Source organism: Syngnathus leptorhynchus, chromosome 9 (genome assembly GCF_054491065.1).
Source record: "Syngnathus leptorhynchus isolate UIUO chromosome 9, UIUO_Slep, whole genome shotgun sequence".
NCBI lineage: Eukaryota > Metazoa > Chordata > Actinopteri > Syngnathiformes > Syngnathidae > Syngnathus > Syngnathus leptorhynchus.
The window spans coordinates 4,288,565-4,307,384 of NC_141203.1; the positions used below are offsets into that span (position 1 = coordinate 4,288,565).

At 39.6% G+C, this 18,820-nt stretch overlaps 2 protein-coding genes across 4 annotated transcripts; both read right to left on the bottom strand.

Moving 5' to 3' along the window:
- Nucleotides 1–982: 982 nt before the first annotated feature.
- tspan7 (tetraspanin 7) lies at nucleotides 983–11,921 on the bottom strand. The gene is made up of 8 exons (XM_085920470.1): nucleotides 11,824–11,921; nucleotides 5,129–5,317; nucleotides 4,585–4,659; nucleotides 4,402–4,497; nucleotides 3,652–3,807; nucleotides 3,474–3,557; nucleotides 3,003–3,088; nucleotides 983–2,926 (listed from the first exon to the last, which is right to left on the bottom strand). The coding sequence occupies exons 1-7, from the start codon at nucleotides 11,887–11,889 to the stop codon at nucleotides 3,020–3,022; spliced, it is 735 nt and encodes a 244-aa protein (XP_085776596.1). The 5' UTR covers nucleotides 11,890–11,921; the 3' UTR covers nucleotides 983–2,926; nucleotides 3,003–3,019.
- Nucleotides 11,922–12,524: 603 nt separating this feature from the next.
- On the bottom strand, nucleotides 12,525–18,150 carry katnal1 (katanin p60 subunit A-like 1). 3 transcript variants are annotated; one of them, XM_085921290.1, is made up of 12 exons: nucleotides 18,114–18,150; nucleotides 17,955–18,033; nucleotides 16,732–16,911; nucleotides 16,507–16,667; nucleotides 15,032–15,197; nucleotides 14,848–14,957; nucleotides 14,656–14,761; nucleotides 14,125–14,283; nucleotides 13,926–14,052; nucleotides 13,717–13,851; nucleotides 13,211–13,337; nucleotides 12,525–13,140 (listed from the first exon to the last, which is right to left on the bottom strand). In XM_085921290.1, exons 3-12 carry the CDS (start codon nucleotides 16,891–16,893, stop codon nucleotides 12,942–12,944), a joined length of 1,452 nt encoding a protein of 483 aa, XP_085777416.1. In that variant the 5' UTR covers nucleotides 16,894–16,911; nucleotides 17,955–18,033; nucleotides 18,114–18,150; the 3' UTR covers nucleotides 12,525–12,941. The 3 variants fall into 3 exon arrangements, with proteins under 3 accessions (XP_085777416.1, XP_085777418.1, XP_085777417.1); XM_085921292.1 differs by lacking the exons at nucleotides 17,955–18,033; nucleotides 18,114–18,150 and adding an exon at nucleotides 17,506–17,795; XM_085921291.1 differs by lacking the exons at nucleotides 17,955–18,033; nucleotides 18,114–18,150 and adding an exon at nucleotides 17,066–17,491.
- Nucleotides 18,151–18,820: the final 670 nt, after the last annotated feature.

The window sequence follows — 18,820 nt, forward strand, 5'->3', positions numbered from 1 at the left end:
TGCGTGCGTGAGAGACATTAAAAGACAGACTAATAGCGCTTCCCCGGTGGATGTCTCCCTCTGGCCTCTATCAGGCAGGGGGGGGTGGGGGGGAGCGGAAGGGAAGAGAAAGGCGGGGGCGGCGGTTGGGGGTGCCGGGGGGCGGAAGCCAGCGGCACTCACGCTCCATTAGCGGACCCACTGCCGCGCCGCTCCGCCGGTAATTTGTGTAACGAGGTTGCAGCGAACCCGAGCAGCCCGGGCTTCGCCGAGTAATAGCCTCTCCTTCCCATCATTTCGCCGCTTTGCCGACCTTATTACGGATGCAGGCCGCGCAGCGTAGCGTCTCCCTCGCTTGCTCGCTTTCTCACTCGCTCGCAAGCGGACGTTACGTTTTTCCCCGAAGCCACAGCGCCTCCAAGTGCACGGCTGCGGTATTACAACAGCCCGTCTGCTTTGAATCCCAAGGACATTTGTCTAACTTGAGGCTCGGTAGGCCACATTCGGCCTTTTTTTTTTTTGTAGATTGTGAAATATCAAAAACCCACAATGCCAAAAAAAAAAAATAGGTTTTTGGCGGGTGTCTTAATTGTATATACAGTGTTGTAGAGACAGCGACCTGATGCCAAAGCCTCGATGCCAGATCTGGCCCAAAAGCAAATTATGTGCATCAACTTCATGTTTCTTGCTAATGTGTATACCCAAATTGCAAATTGTCAACACTTTCAAAAACATTGACAAATTGAAAGAATCTTTTGTTATGAATTCCCCTTTTAATTCCAAATGTAGTAATTGGATTTAACAAACGTTATAACAAAAGTTTTACCGGCCTCTGACTACAAGACGAGTTCATCATCAATTAATTATTTAATAAAAAAATAAAACGTTAAACATATACATTTATTTGAGTTCATAATGGAAACCATAATTATGATGTAGCCAGTAAAAAAAAAAAAGTGACACCTCTGCACTAAAGCAATATTTTTGTAATAGACATGGCCTGAACTTGTCTGGTTAACTTACTTTACACTTATCAGACAGTCAAACATGTCACTGTGAATGTCACCAGTGCAGTTTTAATGTATCAGCATAATATTTGAAAACTTTTGAAATACAGATTTTGTTGAATAAAGTATGTAATACGTTAATATTAAATATGTTTTATAGTGTACAATACAAAATGATGCAAAATAAAATAGAATAGAATACTACATATATATATATGTAGTAATGTGAAGCCGTTCCAAGGCCATACAAACAACCATTACATTGTACATTGTTTTTTTAATATGACACTGGATAAAATATTCTCAATTCAACCCCCCCCCCCCAAATCATTGCATTACTCCAGCAATGACCAAACTTTAACAAAGAGGAGTTCCAATTTGTCAGTTTATTGATAATAATAAGACCACTGATGGTGACGGTGTCAATATTCGACAGTATGGTGTTTTTGAGTGTGCGCGTGGTGACCCCGTGTGCAAGCTGGATGCCATTACAGTTTTTTTTAGTATGTACAAGATAAAGCATAATACACTTGAAATAATGTACAACAGCAAGTAGTAGTTTAAAAAAAAAAAACAACCATTAAATACTAAATAGAACACAGGAGCCACTGAATAACAAGGAAAAATAGATTACTGAGAACTTAAAAGAATCCAAAAAGAATCCGAAAGTCAAAGAGGGGATACAAAAATACTTGTTGAAGCTGTAATACCAAAGCCTACTAAAAGTCTACATCAGAACATCAGCCACTACGAGTTACTAGTCAGAGCAAACAAATACTTTACGGCTAAACAGCAGATTAAACAGTCAATTAGCATATTAGAAAGAAACATTACATCAGCATTATTATAAATTACATTTACAATGCATATCTACATGATGACAATGATGATGGAAGCTGTGGCTTGTTGATGCGCCACACATGACACTGTCACTCTGAGGATCAAAGTTCAATTGAAACGCAGTGTTACATTACAAGCAGAAAGGTCTTCAATTTTAGAGGAATAATATTGAAAACAAAACAAAAAAAAACGGAAAAAATTTGTTAGTTCGCGAGGAGTAATTTACAATCATGTGTAAGAACAGTTTTACACAACCAAAGTGAGAATTTTATTGACTATTCAAGAATTAAATTTTTTTGACCGTAAGATATTTTTAAACAAGACTAAAGATGCTATATTATAAGGATTTTTGTTTATTTTCAAATAAAGTCAGAAGATGAGGAAAAACCCCCAACATGCATTAAGTTGCAGAAGAAAAACAGTAATTATTAAAAGTCACAATATGGGATTTAAATTTTTTATAGATGAAAAATGTCATAATTTTATGAGAAAGAAAAACGCGTATTTTTCTATGAATAAGTGCTAATATTAATTCATATTTTCAGAGAATTTTGTCTAAGTTCTAAAACAGAGTACAAAGGCAAGTGTCACATAACACCACTTTAAAATAAAAAAAAACACAACCTGACTTATTCTAAATGAGACAACAAGCTTCAGAAGTAGTTTTTCCCTTCACCACAGAAATCATTTCATCTGGTGTGGTCCTGTGAATCGTCCCTGCAATATTCATAAATCGAGCGGAAAAGAGAGCGATTGCAGTGCAACAGCACCCCCTACTGTCTAGTGGCAGATTAGATGTTTTTAATTATGGTTTCCTTCAAAATATAGTCCGGTACCCGTATTAATGGTGATGTTTAACACAAATACATACATCTATTGAAGTACTGGGTTGTCAGTGTGCAAAAAGTGAGCTTTCAGTGCAGTAAGTGTGACAATGTGTTGTGTGGCACACACAGCGGTGAGTGACAATGATGCTTACGTGATCCTACATGATGTAAATGCTGCAGGCAGAGAAACGGACGGAGGCAAAAAATGAGCAGTTTTAACATGATTTAAGGAAACAAAGTATTCTTGTGTGTCTTTATCTTCTCTTCCTCTCACTGAAAAGAACAAAACTATTAAAGGCGAACAAAGATTATATCACACACATTTTTTGTTTGTTTTTTTGTTAAATACCTGTCATGTGACATCAACTACACCATCTCATACTGGTTGGCTGTGATGATCCTGGACAGACAGCAGGCCAGTAGCATGCCAATAAGCTGAAACACACACACACAGACAAAAACAAACGGAAAAGTGTTTAAGTAAAATAATGTCATAGAAAAAAAGGAAAAGAATGAATTTCCTAAAAAAAAAATGAAAGTGAATTCTAATAAAAGAAGATAATCAAATAAACATGCACATTTTTATAAACAGATAGGGAACAGATAGCGAAAAAATAAAGATAGGCAAAAATATAATTAGAAATATAAGCAAATAATTGTTGGCACGTATACGTATATTTGTTTTTAAACTTTTATGTCAGAACAAAATTTAGATCATTTAAAGTGCAATAAATTGAATAATAAAAAATAAAAAAATCTGTTTTACCACATATGTGTGTGTTTGTGTGTAAAAAGGTCCTCTTCAATTTGTGCTTGTTACCTGCGAGAAAGCAATTCCAAAGGTGACCCCTGCAATGATGGCCATGTTGGTTTCCATGAAAGAAGTGACCAGCTCATAGCAGCCCTGCACAAATACAACAACACATACGACAACAGCACGACAGCTTAAACATCCTGTCCGGCCAATATGTGTGTGGAAAGTCAAGTGCAGCGCTGACCTGGTGATAAACTTTGCTGGGGGCCACAGTTGCGTTGCGGAGGTCGTCCGGTTTGCAGTCCAAGGAGTTCACGCAGCAGCTGGCGGGAATGCCGTTGGATGGATAATACACGCTGCCAAACCAACTAGTGTAGTTGTACACGCCGCAGCAGCGCAGCTACAAATGTGTGCACACACACAAAAGGGAATCAAGTTTTAAAAGTGTTCATTTTCTATATTTTTTAAAAATCAACAGCCATCATAATACCTCTAAGTGTACTGACGATGTTTTAGTAGCCTAAGCTCCATTTGTGTATAAAGACAAATATCAATACCAGTCATTTCTGCTGTGGTATGCGTGCCATGAGAGCTGTGTTGCGTCCCTCTAGTGGTGTATGAAAGAATTACAACCTGAGTCCAGTTCTGTTCTCTTTAACTTTTGAGAACACGATTTGCTTTTAATCTTTTGTTTTTAAACCTTTATGTCAGTACAAAATTTAGATAATTTAAAGTGCAATAAATTGAATAATAAAAAAAAAAATCAGTTTTCCTATTAGCACAGTGTTATTGTTCAAACTGAGCATAAGGTGTTGATTAAAAGTGTTTAGTGCATCGTAAGTGCATTTACGCTAGCATCTGCTCATTCAACTCAATTTGAGGGGAAATTGATTCAATCAAGTGTAGGCAACTAGAGTGAGCTGAGTTTGAAACTAAAATGAAGTAAAATTAACCTTTGGAAAACACCCGAGCGATACAAACCAGTCTGGCTTACTTTGTGTTGCAGGTTGTCAACAGCGCGGCTCGCTTCGTCCTCAGAGTTATAGTTGAGGACGGCATCAGTGTATGTCCTATGGAAGGTTCCCTTAATCTACGACACATTCCAAAATACAACATCATCGCAACGTTACTGGATGTCACTTTATGGCTTTGACGCTGAAATGAATTGCATGCTGACCTCGTGGCGGAAGACAAATCCGCTAATCCCGGCCACCAATTCAGCCAGGAAGACCAGCGACAGAAACATGACATACTAAACAGAAGGGAGAAAGATGACAATTATGTTCATTAGTGACATTAAAATACTACACACGGTTGGTAGGGTGATGATTTGCATTTTTACACCACTATTCCCAACATTTCACACATTTTGTGACTATTTATCCCACCTCCCGTTTATTCTCGGTGTAATTCCACTGTCAACCACTAGATGGTGGCACTATTTTGTTTGATGTGTAAATCTAAAAGAAGAACGTAAACAGTATTTTGGATAGTTTTTGTTGAAATGCCGAATCCTCTTCAATCCTACCTTTTATGCCCACGGAGAATGACGGCTAAGGTAACAGAATAGCTTAGAATAAAACTAGATTGTTTATTTTTGTTATCCATTGCTCTTGCTCTCAATTTAGTATTCCGTCAAACTGAATGTTATTTGACATTTTACTTTGTCTCGTGCTGGCACAAGACATCACAGGTTATTTGCTTTGTAGTTAGCTTCTTACCAGCTTCAGCATCCATGGACTACCTCGGCATGTGGCGAAACATCCGAATAAGCCAAAAACCACTATGACGGTTCCGGTTCCAATGAGCACGTAGGGAGCGTTGGTGGAGTTGTCGGCGATGAGCGAGATGTACGGGCCCAGCATCAATTTGCCCCATACTCCTACTGCCAGTAGGATAGCGCCGGTAATCTGTCAGGTGGGAAAGGAAGAGGCATGTTAAAGCATCATTTATCGAGACAAGGCACCCATTTGACTAGTTACTAGTTAATATGAGCCTTATACAAACATGTTTTTTGTTGAATAATTAAAGTTTGAAATACTGTTATGTAACATGGGTTCACGAGAGTGTAGTACATGCAACATCACACGTGTCAAACTCGAGGCCCGGGGGCTACATACGGCCCGCCACATCATTTTATGTGGCCCACGAAGACAAATTGTGCATCAAATTCGTGTGTCATTACTAGAACTGCAAATTGTCTGCACTTAATAATATCTTCTTTTTTTATTATAATTGACCAGTTTTTACTCGTCTGATTTGAAAACGAGTTATTTGTCAGTATTTTTTGTAGCTTTTACTGTATATAATGAGGTGTTCATACATTTATTTGGGTTGACACTCATAATGGCACTCCGAAAGAAGCTATGACTATAATGCGGCCGGCGGAAAAAAACGAGTTTGACAGCCCTGTGCTAGATGAATGGCGTTGATACTTTATGATCCTTTCTGTTTTTAAGTGCTGCGACAAAATCTTGTGCCATCTATATTCGATTCCAAACTCGTAATTATATGGGGTGGGCATCAACAATTTTCACATGTCATGGCAGGGCTCGGTCCCTATCCTCAGTGGGAGTCAATTGTATCTTCTGCAATCTGATACAAAAATATTTCAGAATTTTGTCCTTCACTATATGTTGCTGGCATAGATAGACGAACCTGATAATCCTATCACGGCTAGCGGTGTACATCTCGCTGATAAAAAACAATTCAATATGTATCTTGATGTATGGGGCGCGATACGATTTGATTTTAAAGTGGAATGATTGAATTAGTTTCAATTCAGTGGGATTGTGATTCAATTTGGTTCGATTCAATACGGTATGGCTCAGCTCAAGAGGGTATGATCCACCTTTTTGGAGTTTCTTGTTATCATTTTACATACATATGAACGAATGCAGTAAATGTGTCACATCTTTAAAGATATACTATCGCTCCAATCATTTGACAATTCGATGGGTATTTTGATATATTTTGTGCGACATGTCCATTTGATTCAATTCGATTCAAATCAAAACCGATTTGTCGATTCCGATTCGTTCCGCTAATTGTGGGATATTATACACTGTAGGAATTAATCTGGAAAATGATGGCATGAGCAGGAAAGGGAAACGACTTTTCATCCCAACTCCCTCTAGACGGGCATCACGGAGGCGGATCAAGGTAGAACAAGAAAGGGGGGCAATTAGAGACGGGGGATGCGTTTATGCTGCGTGCAGGATAGCGATCACCTGCCTCGTGAAAATCGTAGAAAAAGAATGGCGGTGCATCAAAGGCGTCGCTTTGATCCGCCGTGAGACGCTTCCGCCTGTTGCACCGCTCTTAGCATTTCAAATGAAGGCAGCGGATAAAAGGACGCCGTTGTGCGAGGCGGCTGAATGAAGCGGCGGCGTGCGTGTCTCGGCTGGGAACGTCTTTCCCGGAATGGGGCAGGAGGGTGGGGGGGGGGTGGTAGTGAGCCCGCTGACGACAACGATGATACGCCCCTGAGCGACGGCGGGCCGTCATCCTAAACCTTCCAAGAGCCGGCAGCTTGTCTTCCCGCTGTCAACGTGACTTGACAGCAAGACGTCTGTACAAAATGTCTCCCTCAAACCTCGGCGAGAAAGAAAGAGAGAGAGAGAGAGGGGGGGGAGGGCTCGGCTCAGGCGGAAAATAACTTGGCGAGGCTGGAACGCTGGCAGGTTCTTTCCTTAGGGATGTTACCTCTTGGCTGTGGGTCAACTGTAGGTCAACTGGGTCTTTGAGCCACAAAAAGAGAAGAATGTCCGGAATAAAACACAACCCATTCTGGTTGAGTTGTTTTAAAGGAGAAGCAATCTATCAAACTGTACTGGTGTGAAGTAAAAAGTATAAAAAATCATTAGCCACTTTCAAATAAAATACAGGTCCAACTACAATCAAGTTTTTTAGGCGATTGTTTTATAATGTGTAACAATTATAGAGATAATGACAGAAATTCTGCGAATAATAAAACTGAAATAAGGAAATACCTGAAGTCATTGAAACGCAATATTACATATTTATTACTTTACGATAAATCCATTGATCAATCATTTATTTTTATTTGACATTATAAAGAGAGGAATCAATCAATTGAATACAAATGTATTTTAATTAAACAATTTTTGGGATAAAAATGGCCAAATGAATATACGAAATATTACAGCACATTTAGTCATTTAGATGCTCCGTGGTGGATTGAAGAACCGAGCAGGCAATATGTGTCATGGAGCCGTGGCGTCCTAAAATTTGCTTTTGGGGCCATTTGGCTTAGAAGCTGCCGCTATACTTCATTTCCCACCCAAACGAGTCTATGCAGGTCAGCGCTCGCTGACACCATTTACACTTTTGCCCTATTGGCAGAAAGCGAACACAAACCATCCGACGCCGGAGGTTGTTTTGAAGGCTAGCCTTCGGGCCTGCATGCCGACAATCTGGCTGAGCGATCTCCCCCAAAAAAGGGATCATTGCACTTCAATCTCAAGGGGTCGGGGGTGAAAATAACAAGCGTTTGTGCAGCTGTTAAACAGCCACGCATGCATGTTTTCTTATCAACACACGTGTGCAGTCAAGGACAATGACTTCCAGATGAGTGTTGACATAAAATGATTAAAGCTGCAGCCAGACAAAGTAAAGTCAAACTGTGCTGTTGAAATATGCAAATAGTGCAACAGGTCCAATCTTTTCCACATTACTATTTATCATATAGTATATTGTCATTTTTAGTCTAATATTAACCAAATATATTGTCAAGTGAACATAGAGTTTTAAAAAAGACTATTACTGGGATACCTAAAACGAGCACATCTTAATTATCGTGCCAATACAGGTTTCATTTAGCGAGTTTGGGAATTTGGCAGACTGCGTTACGCCATGCTGGGTGTGTTCACACCCACGACGGCGCAAAGGCCTGTTTCTAATTGCGTGCATCTACGAAAAGAAAAAAAAAAATCCATTTACGCGTACTGTCAGAACGCACTTTGCGCTAGGCTTGCGCTGGCCACAAAACTAGGCCCATTATTTTTGTTATTCCCCTTTTCCTACCAGAAAAAAAAAAAAAAAAAATTCATCTTAGCAATAATGGCAAACTGCTATGTGACGCAATGCAAAATGTCAAGCTAACAAGCTGCGAGTGGATGTGTCGTTTCGCGATAACAAGTTTTCATCTATAAATGGTGATTCTCTGAGGAGGCAAATCGTCTCTCTTGATGATGCTCTCGCTGTTCTGTTTATGGCCTTGATGATTGCAGATAAATTGTTTCCTGTTTCCTGGCCGCGCTGCACACAAGTAGCTTGTTGGGAGCGTTCATTTTCAAGGCCCAACGGGAAATCAAGTCCAAGAGGATACGAGGGCTTCTCAACTTGTTATGTCGCTTGTGAATTCCAAACAGCTTGGGAGCCGCCTCACTGTCTGCCCAACCCCCATTGCACTTTTGTTTGAAATGCAACACCACGCTGGCCTTCTCGGTCGGAGATTTTAAAAGGAGGTCAGTTTTCTTCCCTCCTAATAAAGAAACAGGAGGTGCGATGACAAAATGCGCACCACCTGCTCCGTCTGTGTGAGACGTACGACGAGCCGAGCTATTCACACTCGACACGTTATTTGCAAGCCGATGACAGTGAAAAGCCAGGGCCGGCGTCGGGGCCTCAAAAGCTCGCCGAGACTCGACCTACGGGCTTCAGAAAAATGAGCCACTGACAGCGATCTCTCTACGCATGCGAAACCTGAAGCCGCCGATGTCTCGGAGCGCGAATGCTTGACCTGACTAAATATAAAAGCTTGGTGACATGGAGGCCAGCACGTCTCGGCCATAGTATGGTAAAGCCCAAAGTCAGTTTCGCCGATGCTCAGTCTTGCATTCACTTGGTTGCTTGTGTTTACATCATACTTGCGTGGCACAAGTGGCCAGAAGAGAATTACAATCTCCAAAACAGCAAAAAAAAAAAACTATATTGAGCTTCACCTTTTAAATCCTACATAATGGCAATACGATGCGGTTTGCGATCCTAATATTGTAAATGAATGTTTCATATCCCTTCCATGTAAATCTATTAGGGCTGCAACTAATGATAATTTTCACTTAATCTGTCGATTAATTGGATTAAAAAATATGTTTTATCCCTCCCATTGCTTTATGTAAAAAAACAAGGCGTTATTTAAAATCAACAATGCAAAAAATACACAAACATGAATCATGATTCCGTTTCTGGTTTTATCGGTAATGTGTCGGAAAAGAGGCAAACATAGTGATCATTATTTTTATTCATCTTTTTCCCGTGCCGCACCCAAAGATAATCAGTCTGCTTTCAGGAGGAATTGGAGAAGATGAAATTCTGAGAATTTTGACAATTTTCAATTAAACAAGGGTATCTAAACGATTAACTGATCAAAAATGATCATTGCTTAATTTGATATTCAATTTGTTGTCAATTAATGTATTTCCAAACTTTCCATTTGAATAATAAATTGTTTCAGCTGTTTTAGTCGCCCACTCCTGACATTTTTGCAGGCATATCTGAACACACAATTCGCAGAAAGAGCTCCCAGAGCATCAGAGGAATCGTTTTCTTCAAAGGTATCAGCGAGGCGGAAGGAACAAAAGAATCTCCAACGTATTAAATATGCCACGGAATGCAGCGAGTCATGATCAAGTGCAGACAATTTGGCACATGACATTACCAAGACGAGACTAAAACCGGTAAGTTAGGCTACTAACATTTATATACGTGCAGTCAACAAGTCTTTTGAAACAGTAATATCAACAACAAATCCAAGCAGCACAAGGCCAAAAAAATAAAACAAAACATCCACAAAACTCGATTATGCTCATATTCTGTTTTTTTTAAATAATCTGAAAAAGACCCCTGGTTTACTCCTTTTCTTACTATAACATTTGGTCATATAAACGCACACTGGAAGACCTCAGTTGAGCAGAACATTGGTTTGTGCTTCGCGTAAGTTCTAGCCACAGAGAATCTTGGTCTTTTGAAGACAGGAACTACTTGTGTGCATCTGTTGCGCAACCCACCGTGAATAGACAGGCATAAATAAACAAACACGGTGAAACTCAGACGTAGCAGAATTTTGGAGCCAGAAGGAAACAGTACTTTGTTAGTGTGGTGAAAGACATGAATGTTTTTTTTTTATTGATGGTAAGAAGCGGAAATGGCGTCTATTTGCATCATGTTGGACGTGCGTCGCCGTTTATGTGAGGATATTACAATTATCACATATATGGGAGCAACTCTAGCAGGCTATTACGAATGTTTCAGGAACTGGAATTTGGACCTTAACAACATGTAAACAGTTATTGAAAAAGCAGCAAAAAGTACAACTGACAACAGTTTTCCATCTTCATATGTGAAATCTCACTAAAGCAAAATGTCAATTTAGTTTTTACATAAAAAGATGTGGTATTTTAATATTGTATGCCGACTTTTTATATCTAATCATACATCTAGTCACACATAGAATAGAATAGAATGCCCTTTAATGTCATTATACAATTTAGTTGTACAATGAAATTGGAGAGCTAGTCCCTTTGTAGTTCAAAACATTACAAAAAAATTAAAAAGTATAAGTAAGTCTAAGAATAAAAGTGAAAGATCTCTTTTACAGTATAAGTCTAAGAATAAAAGTGAAAGATCCTATTCACAATATGTTCAATGTGGGTATTTATATTAACATAAATGAGATATTTACATAAAGTAAATAATAAATACGTAGTTATAGATCCAATCTTACAAATACATCCACAGTCACACGTACTTTTTTTCCAGTATCTAGTCATACACGTTGCTGCATACGAGTGTAATATCTATTTTGCACACGTCACATATCGTATCGCGTCACACGTACAGCTAGCTCGATATGCTCCTTACATATCTATAGTCTTGTTATGCATGTGTATTTCGTCACACAAACATTGTGTAATAGACTCATGACTAATACGTATGTCTCTATGGCAACACGAGTTTCACAGGTGCATAAGCGCATGAAAATGGGGGCTTTTCGAAAGTACAGTTTATGTATCGCATTATAAATACACACACCCTTTTGACCGTGTATTAAAAGTGTAGCTGAGGCTTCGCGCATCAGGCCTGGCTTGTCGCAAACGTCATTTGTTGACTTGAACGTTTGCGGTGATGACGTTTGTGAGGCCGCCGCGCGACCAGGGCGGAATAATGATAATGACGAGCAAGTTTGTCATCCGTTCAAAAATCTGGTGAACCACCGTGTTTCATTTTGACATCAGAACAATCGGTGATGCTGCAGCCATTAGCCGCCCCATCATCATCATCATCATCATCATCACCACCATCCTCATCACCACCAGCGGCAGCACTACGCACGCACATTAAAAATCCAACACCCGCATACGTCAACGGCCATTTGAGTAAAGGACTGACTTACCCAAAATACGAATGAATAGACGATGAGGAGGGTCTTGAGGCAGGTGATAACCGGTTTAGTCTCCATGATGGCGCTACTGACGGCGGTGGAAACAAACACACAACTGCAGCACGCACAGCGTCACGGATGCACTTCATCGCAGTGGCCGCCAGGGGGAGCCCGCAGCCACACCACAATTCACTGGAAGCTGCACAACTTCGGCTCCTTAGCTTCCTTTTTTTTTTGTTAGATGTGTTAATGTAATAATTACATTAACACATCTTACAACAACAAAAAAATTACATTGTAATTGATAGCAATGATAACGTAAGGTGGTAATTTGGTAATTCCTAACACCAGCTCTTTAAATATGGAATTTGTTATTTTGGCTGTCGTGGCCACATTTGGCCAATGATACCCAACCCAACAAGAATTTAAATCGTTATTTATCGAATTATACAGCATTAGTGAAACGACTTTGTTTCATTATAGACCAGGAATGGACAAATTAGATGATGGAGGGGTCGGAATTTTTCCCATTTGTTACTGGTTTGCTATTGAATCAATGTACATCACACTGTGATGATCACAATATATTTTGTGGGAAGGCAACCCCGGTTGTATATTTCAAATCTTCAATATATTTCATTCTCAGTGATATATACTACAGAGGTATTTAATAAAAGTAAAAAAAAACAAAAAACAATTCCATTACAAATAACCAAGGCCATAAATTCATTTATTGTATTTCAGCACATTAAAAGTTCCTACAGCATAGGAGAAGTTGGATGTAAACACGAGGATAAATAACTAAAATTTTACACCCAGGTCCTGGCTTTGAGGGTTCCCTGACACACAGCGAGTGTTAAAGCTGTGCCACAACCTCAAGAGGGACATCGCAATTCAGTGTCGGTGAGTTTTATACAGAACAGCGACACGGAAACAGTGTAAACGTTGGCCTGCTTTCTTCAAATATTTTTAAAGTCATCCCTAGTTGACAACAGAAACAGTTGAATATGCTTCAAAAACATTTGTTCATGGATTTTTATGTATTGTGCCTCACAAGATTTGAAATACTGTCATACTCATCAGGCATACTCAACATCAGGATTAGAGGTGAGTTAACCACAAAAACTCCTTCACCCCGAACCAAATTCAGACATCCAGGCTTTGTATCTTTCCAGGTCTGCGGCGGACACAGACTTGGAGATCTTCTTGAGTGTGAGCGTGAAGTCTTCCATCATCACAGGCATTTGCAGCTCTTCTTTGGAGAGGGCTCGGATCTCCTCTGGGCTTAGGCCTTGGATTCGCCGCCGCATGGCCATCATGGACGCATCCCTGGAGGCAATGATTAAAAAGATGGTTGAGTTTCTTTGGGAATCGGTCTTTGGATATACTGTGGACAAACCTGCAGACGTTGGTGATGTCTGCTCCTGAGTAGCCTTCAGTTTTCTCTGCAATAAGGTCCAGGTTCACGTCTGCAGCCAACTCCACCTCCCGCAAATTGATCTTTAGAAGAGCCACGCGACCCACAGCTAGCAAGTGTTTACAAAAGAAATCAAATAAAAAATAATCAACATTAGGATGAAACATAGAAGCAAATTAGATGACTCAAGTTGCAATCCTGAAAATTTGGAGTAACAGTTGTGTAATGGCAGACTCGAACACAATAGGGGTGGGCCAGTACATCATTTTACACATTTTTCCATCGTAAAGGACCACAAAATGTCTGACTTACCATTTAACGGTTCAGGCCTCCATTGGAACACAATGAAGAGGAATTTAAGCCATTTGTGTTGATGTTCGCATCACAGTAAAGTGCATGATACACAAAGCAGTAATCCAGGAATTTTTTTTTTTAACAAAAACCCCATGTCCTCTGTGGCATTTAAACATCAGCGATTGAGAGGTCACCTGTCGGCAGAGGGATGTAGATTCGCTTCTCCAGACGTCGACGCAATGCCTCATCGAGATCCCATGGGAAGTTGGTTGCGGCGAGGACCATGACCATCTTGGAAGGGTCGTCATTGTCTTGGGCACCACCCACGCCTGAAGGGGAAAAAACATTGAAATGAGAAGATGAAATATGGTGAAATGCAAAGAGAATGTTTTTTTTTTTTTACCATCCATTTGAATCAGAAGCTCAGATTTGACTCTGCGACTGGCTTCGTGTTCATTGGACGTTCCTCTTCTGCTACAGATGGAGTCAATCTCATCGATGAAGATGGTTGTTGGCGCGTAAAAGCGGGCCTGCGTGAATCACACAAATCTTTGCTTTGAATTGTTTTCTAGTCACGAGAAACACACATGTAAATTGGTTACCATCTCAAAGAGCAGTCGGACGAGCTTCTCCGACTCTCCTCGGTATTTGGAGGTAAGGGTGGACGAGGACATGTTGAAGAATGTCATCCCGCATTCTGTTGCCACGGCTTTGGCTAACATGGTCTTGCCTGTACCCGGCGGGCCAACCATTAGCACGCCCTGTGACAGAGGAAATTGTGTATCTAACACCTAAAAGAAACATGATGCTGTTTTCCACAACCCTACATTGCTGAACAATCCTAAATGTCACTTTTCAGTTTAACGGAAAAATGCAGATGAAAACGTGAGGAGAAAAAAACTCACAAATTGATAGGAAAGAGATAAAGCAACAACTTCATTACATCAGCCTTGGTTCATAGAAAAAAAAAAGTGTTTTTCCACCATGTAGCAGTTGCAAACTGTTTTGGGGGGCATGTCTCGGTGACGTTCTGATTTCTGCTATTCACAGCAACTTTCCCCCACGAAAAGGGAACATTCACTCTCATGGGATAGTGTGTGTCTGTGTTTGTGTGTCTGTGTGTGTGTGTGTACCTTCCAGGGCCGTCGAATGCCCTTGAAGAAGTCAGGCATCCACATGGGCAGCACCACAGCTTCTCTGAGCAGTTTCTTAGCGTCCTCCAGATCAGCAATGTCATTCCTTCCCAAAGAATTCAGTAGTCAGCAATGTGAAGGAAAAAAAAACCAACAACAAAACATTGCAATGTGTATGTGTGCGTTTCATACCAGTGTACATTCAGGTTGCGGGACACAATGTCTCGCTCGAGTGACTCCACCAGTTCGCCGTCGTGTCCCGCACCATCAAACCTTTTATGCTCTTTTTCACCTTTCTTTCCCTAATGATAAAAAAAAAAAAAGAGACGTGAACTAGCGAATCCCAGATTTGCCCGACAATTATTTCGAAACTAACTTCATCGTGAGATTTCATGTTACGGGCGTCTCTGGCTCCTGGCCGCTCCGCTTTAGATTTGAAATGCCCGCGACCTTCTTGTCCTTCCCCTCGATGATACAGACCAGGCGACTCTTTCTTCTGCTGCTTCACTCCGCTGCTGGGACGCTTCACTACGACGGGATTCCTACATAGTGGAAGTGGACCTCAAAAATCAAACTGGGTTGGTTGGACCAAAACACTTGAGAATCTCAATTTTCAGTAGTCTCAATAACACAAGTGTTGACCTTGTTCTTTGTCTTTTTTAGTCAAGCCCCTTCTTTCCCATTCAATCGACTGTCTGCCATCCCTTGTGTTCTCCCAACGTGTGTCTTTGTTGCGTGCCATTAGTCTTCTTGTACTTAGCAAATTGGTTTCTTTCAATCTGTCACCTCCTTTTGTTTATCTTGTGAGTTGTGTTGCACGGATCGCCATTGTCAATACGCTAATCCCTGGAAGCATCTTTATCCATGGCAACTTTTTCATTTCTTTTCCTGTCAGCCCTCTAGCTTATTGATTTATGTGGAAAATAGAACCTAAAAGTGCAATCTCCTGAAGCTTGTACAATCATGTATTCAACACATTTTCAGGAGTAAGATGTCTTAAAGGTTGAATAAAAACCTACCGTAGTTTCACATATGGCTAGATGTCAACATATCACAAAAGACTCGGTTCACAGTTTTTTTTAATGGATTCATAGGGGCTAGTTTTTATTTTTTATTTATTTATTTCACACCTATACCTGCATACACTTTAGTTGCCTTTCAGAATGAGTAATCATCATGCTTTTTCTTTTTTTTTACGCCTGCATGTCAGTGAAATTGTACTTGTCAAAATGTTCCTTGTAAAGGTTTCAGGATGGTGACAGGTTTGACTCTGGAACAAATTCTTTCTTTTTTTTTTTTTTTACACTTATTTTTACATCTTTTCATCATTTCTCATGAACAAAATATGTTCTTTAATTCTGCACTGATTTACATAAATTTAGAATGGAGAAATTTTGGTGCAGCTCTGGACAATGGTAGCTACATACATACAAGTCACTCTCCATATTTGCATGGACATCATCCTCCACAAACTAGGAAGTGATTCGTTAACAAAAAACATAACTCTTAATATACTATATTTTTCACTTTTGTTACCAGTGTGTCCTTCTAGTTGCTTTTCTTATTTTTCATTTGACATCTTGCGTATGAAATTTAGTAGAATGTGTATCGTGCGTTGGCACAAAATAATCTCCATAACCTCTTCAAACCTCAAATAAGACACAATAAGTCTGCCATTTGAGAAGGCAATTTTAGGGTAATTATTAACAGCTTTCAAAAGCAAATATCACATTCTGATATCAACAAAACTAGATTGATAACAAGAGACGCCGCAAATACACCAAGAGTGGTCCGATTATTATCTCTTAAGACTATCATACCTCTGCCATTTCCTCAGGACAATACACTCACCTGTGTTCTGCAGGAGTGGGAGGCGGCCACGCTGCCGGGTCCTCGGTGCTTCCCCCGGACTGAGGAACAGGTACGGTCACCGGCCTCTCAGTCTTGAAGGCTTCGAGCACAGCCACGATACTCTTAATCTGCTCCCACTCTTCCGTCAGCTCCTGTTTCACCTGATTCACCAAATGAAAAACTGATTAACTGTTGTGAAAGTGCATCATGACACAAAGCACCCACCTGGTGCCATCGGACTTTCAGCGCCGGGTCTTTAAGGGTCTGGCAGTGTTTGTTGATCTGTTGCAGCACGCCCTGATAATACACGCTGGATGAGTCGTAGTTTCCCAGCAATGCATACTCACGACCCTTTTTGGCATTGTCGTCGATTTCAGACAGATTCATGGTTCATGTGCATGACAGCTATGAGACAAAAGATAACAAGAAGAAGAGTGATTAAATGTTCAGTATTAGCAATGAATATATAATTGCTGGATTGTTGGGAAGTGATGCTAACTAATCCAAATTTGAAGGAATTGAGGTTAAAAAAATAGCTGTTCTATTGAATTATTATTACCTTGTCAATTGTCTCAATTGGAGTCCACACGTAACTGGGCTAGATTTGAGCATTTTAATTCCCGATTGAAAACTAGATTCTTGTTCATTGCTAAAAGATTATCCAGATGTGCTCAGAAATAATTCAGGAAAGATGGCTGTAAATGTTAAACAATCTTAGCGGCTTTTATTTCTTCTTTTCCATCTAGATATTCTTCTTTGCTTTTTCTGGCAATCTGCTTGTTACAGATCAGTCCTGGTACAACACACAAACATGCTGCTACCTTGTTTTAAAGAAGAGCAATGCAACATTTAAAGACAGTCGAGGATTTTTGTGTCTGCTGGGCAGGATGCACAGTACAAATCAGACAATATATGCAAAACAATTTGACCCGTCATTAATAGTATAATTATCCATAGAGGCTACATTTATTTTGAAATGTGTTCATCTACTTCTTTTACATTTCATAATGGTAGGTCAGCGACCTAGTGCCATCTATTGGCCAAACACCACCCCTCCTCGGATCCACGACGAGCTGCATTAAAAAAAGAAAAAAATCTATCTTTGCAGGTATCATGTTTACTTTTATGTTATCATTATGTTGGGGTTTAGTGGGGTATAGCTGCACATATTTCCAAGCTTGATAAAATAATCAAAGCGCACACCACATGCATGCACCTGTTCTCCCACATCCATCCACTCGCCTCATCCACTTCATTCACTCGCAATCATTGTAATCTGGCTAGCGGTTGCTAATAGCATCGCTTTCAGACAACAACAAACCGGGTGGCGAAAAATAATAAACAAGCCACTCTCGTTTGCAAAAAAGGGGACAACAGCAACAATTGAGGGTGCAAGCCACCTTTTGTTATCGTTGACAACAAAAGCGACATGAAAATAATCGTCATACCTGCATTAAAAGGATATGTTTATGGAGTCCTTTTGAATCGGAGGTCCACTATGGGGTGTTACCATGGCCGCGGAGACGCCTGGTGAAGAATACAGATGGCGAGATTACAAGGCTGCATTCAAGTACCGTAGAAACGCAAGGAAATAGAAAGGGTTATACTCGCAGGGTGTATCTAAATAAAATCACAAACATTGCTGTATGAACTATATGCGGGTGTTCTCCTATTTAAATTTAATATAAAACATCAACACGAGCAGGTTTTCGTACTATCCCTCTTATGTCTATGGCAAAACTACATATTAAAGTCACACATACAATGAACCAACTCGTGGTCAAAACGGTTTTGACGTCAATTTGCACAATTTCCGAAGTTCTTTGAACGCACCATTAGCAATGGCTGCGTTGGGTAAACAGTACCTGATGCACAAGGCTGACAAATTTAGTATATATATATATATATATATATATATATATATATATATATATATATATATATATATATATATATATATATATATATATATATATATATATATATATATACGTGTATACATATATATGCGGGCACACACGTATATAATGTATATGTATGTATATATGTAGTAGTTTGACTACTATTAATATAATTCTAGTAGTGCGTCATGCACAGTATTTGTATTTTATATGTATCATTTATTTTGTTCAGAATGTACACACGTACATACATACAGCATATATTAATAGTAAATCTACTTCTACTGTAAAATATATCATTAATGTGTTAAATTGAGAGGTATTTATCAAACTATCATGTTCCTATATATATATATATATATATATATATATATATATATATATATATATATATATATATATATATATATACT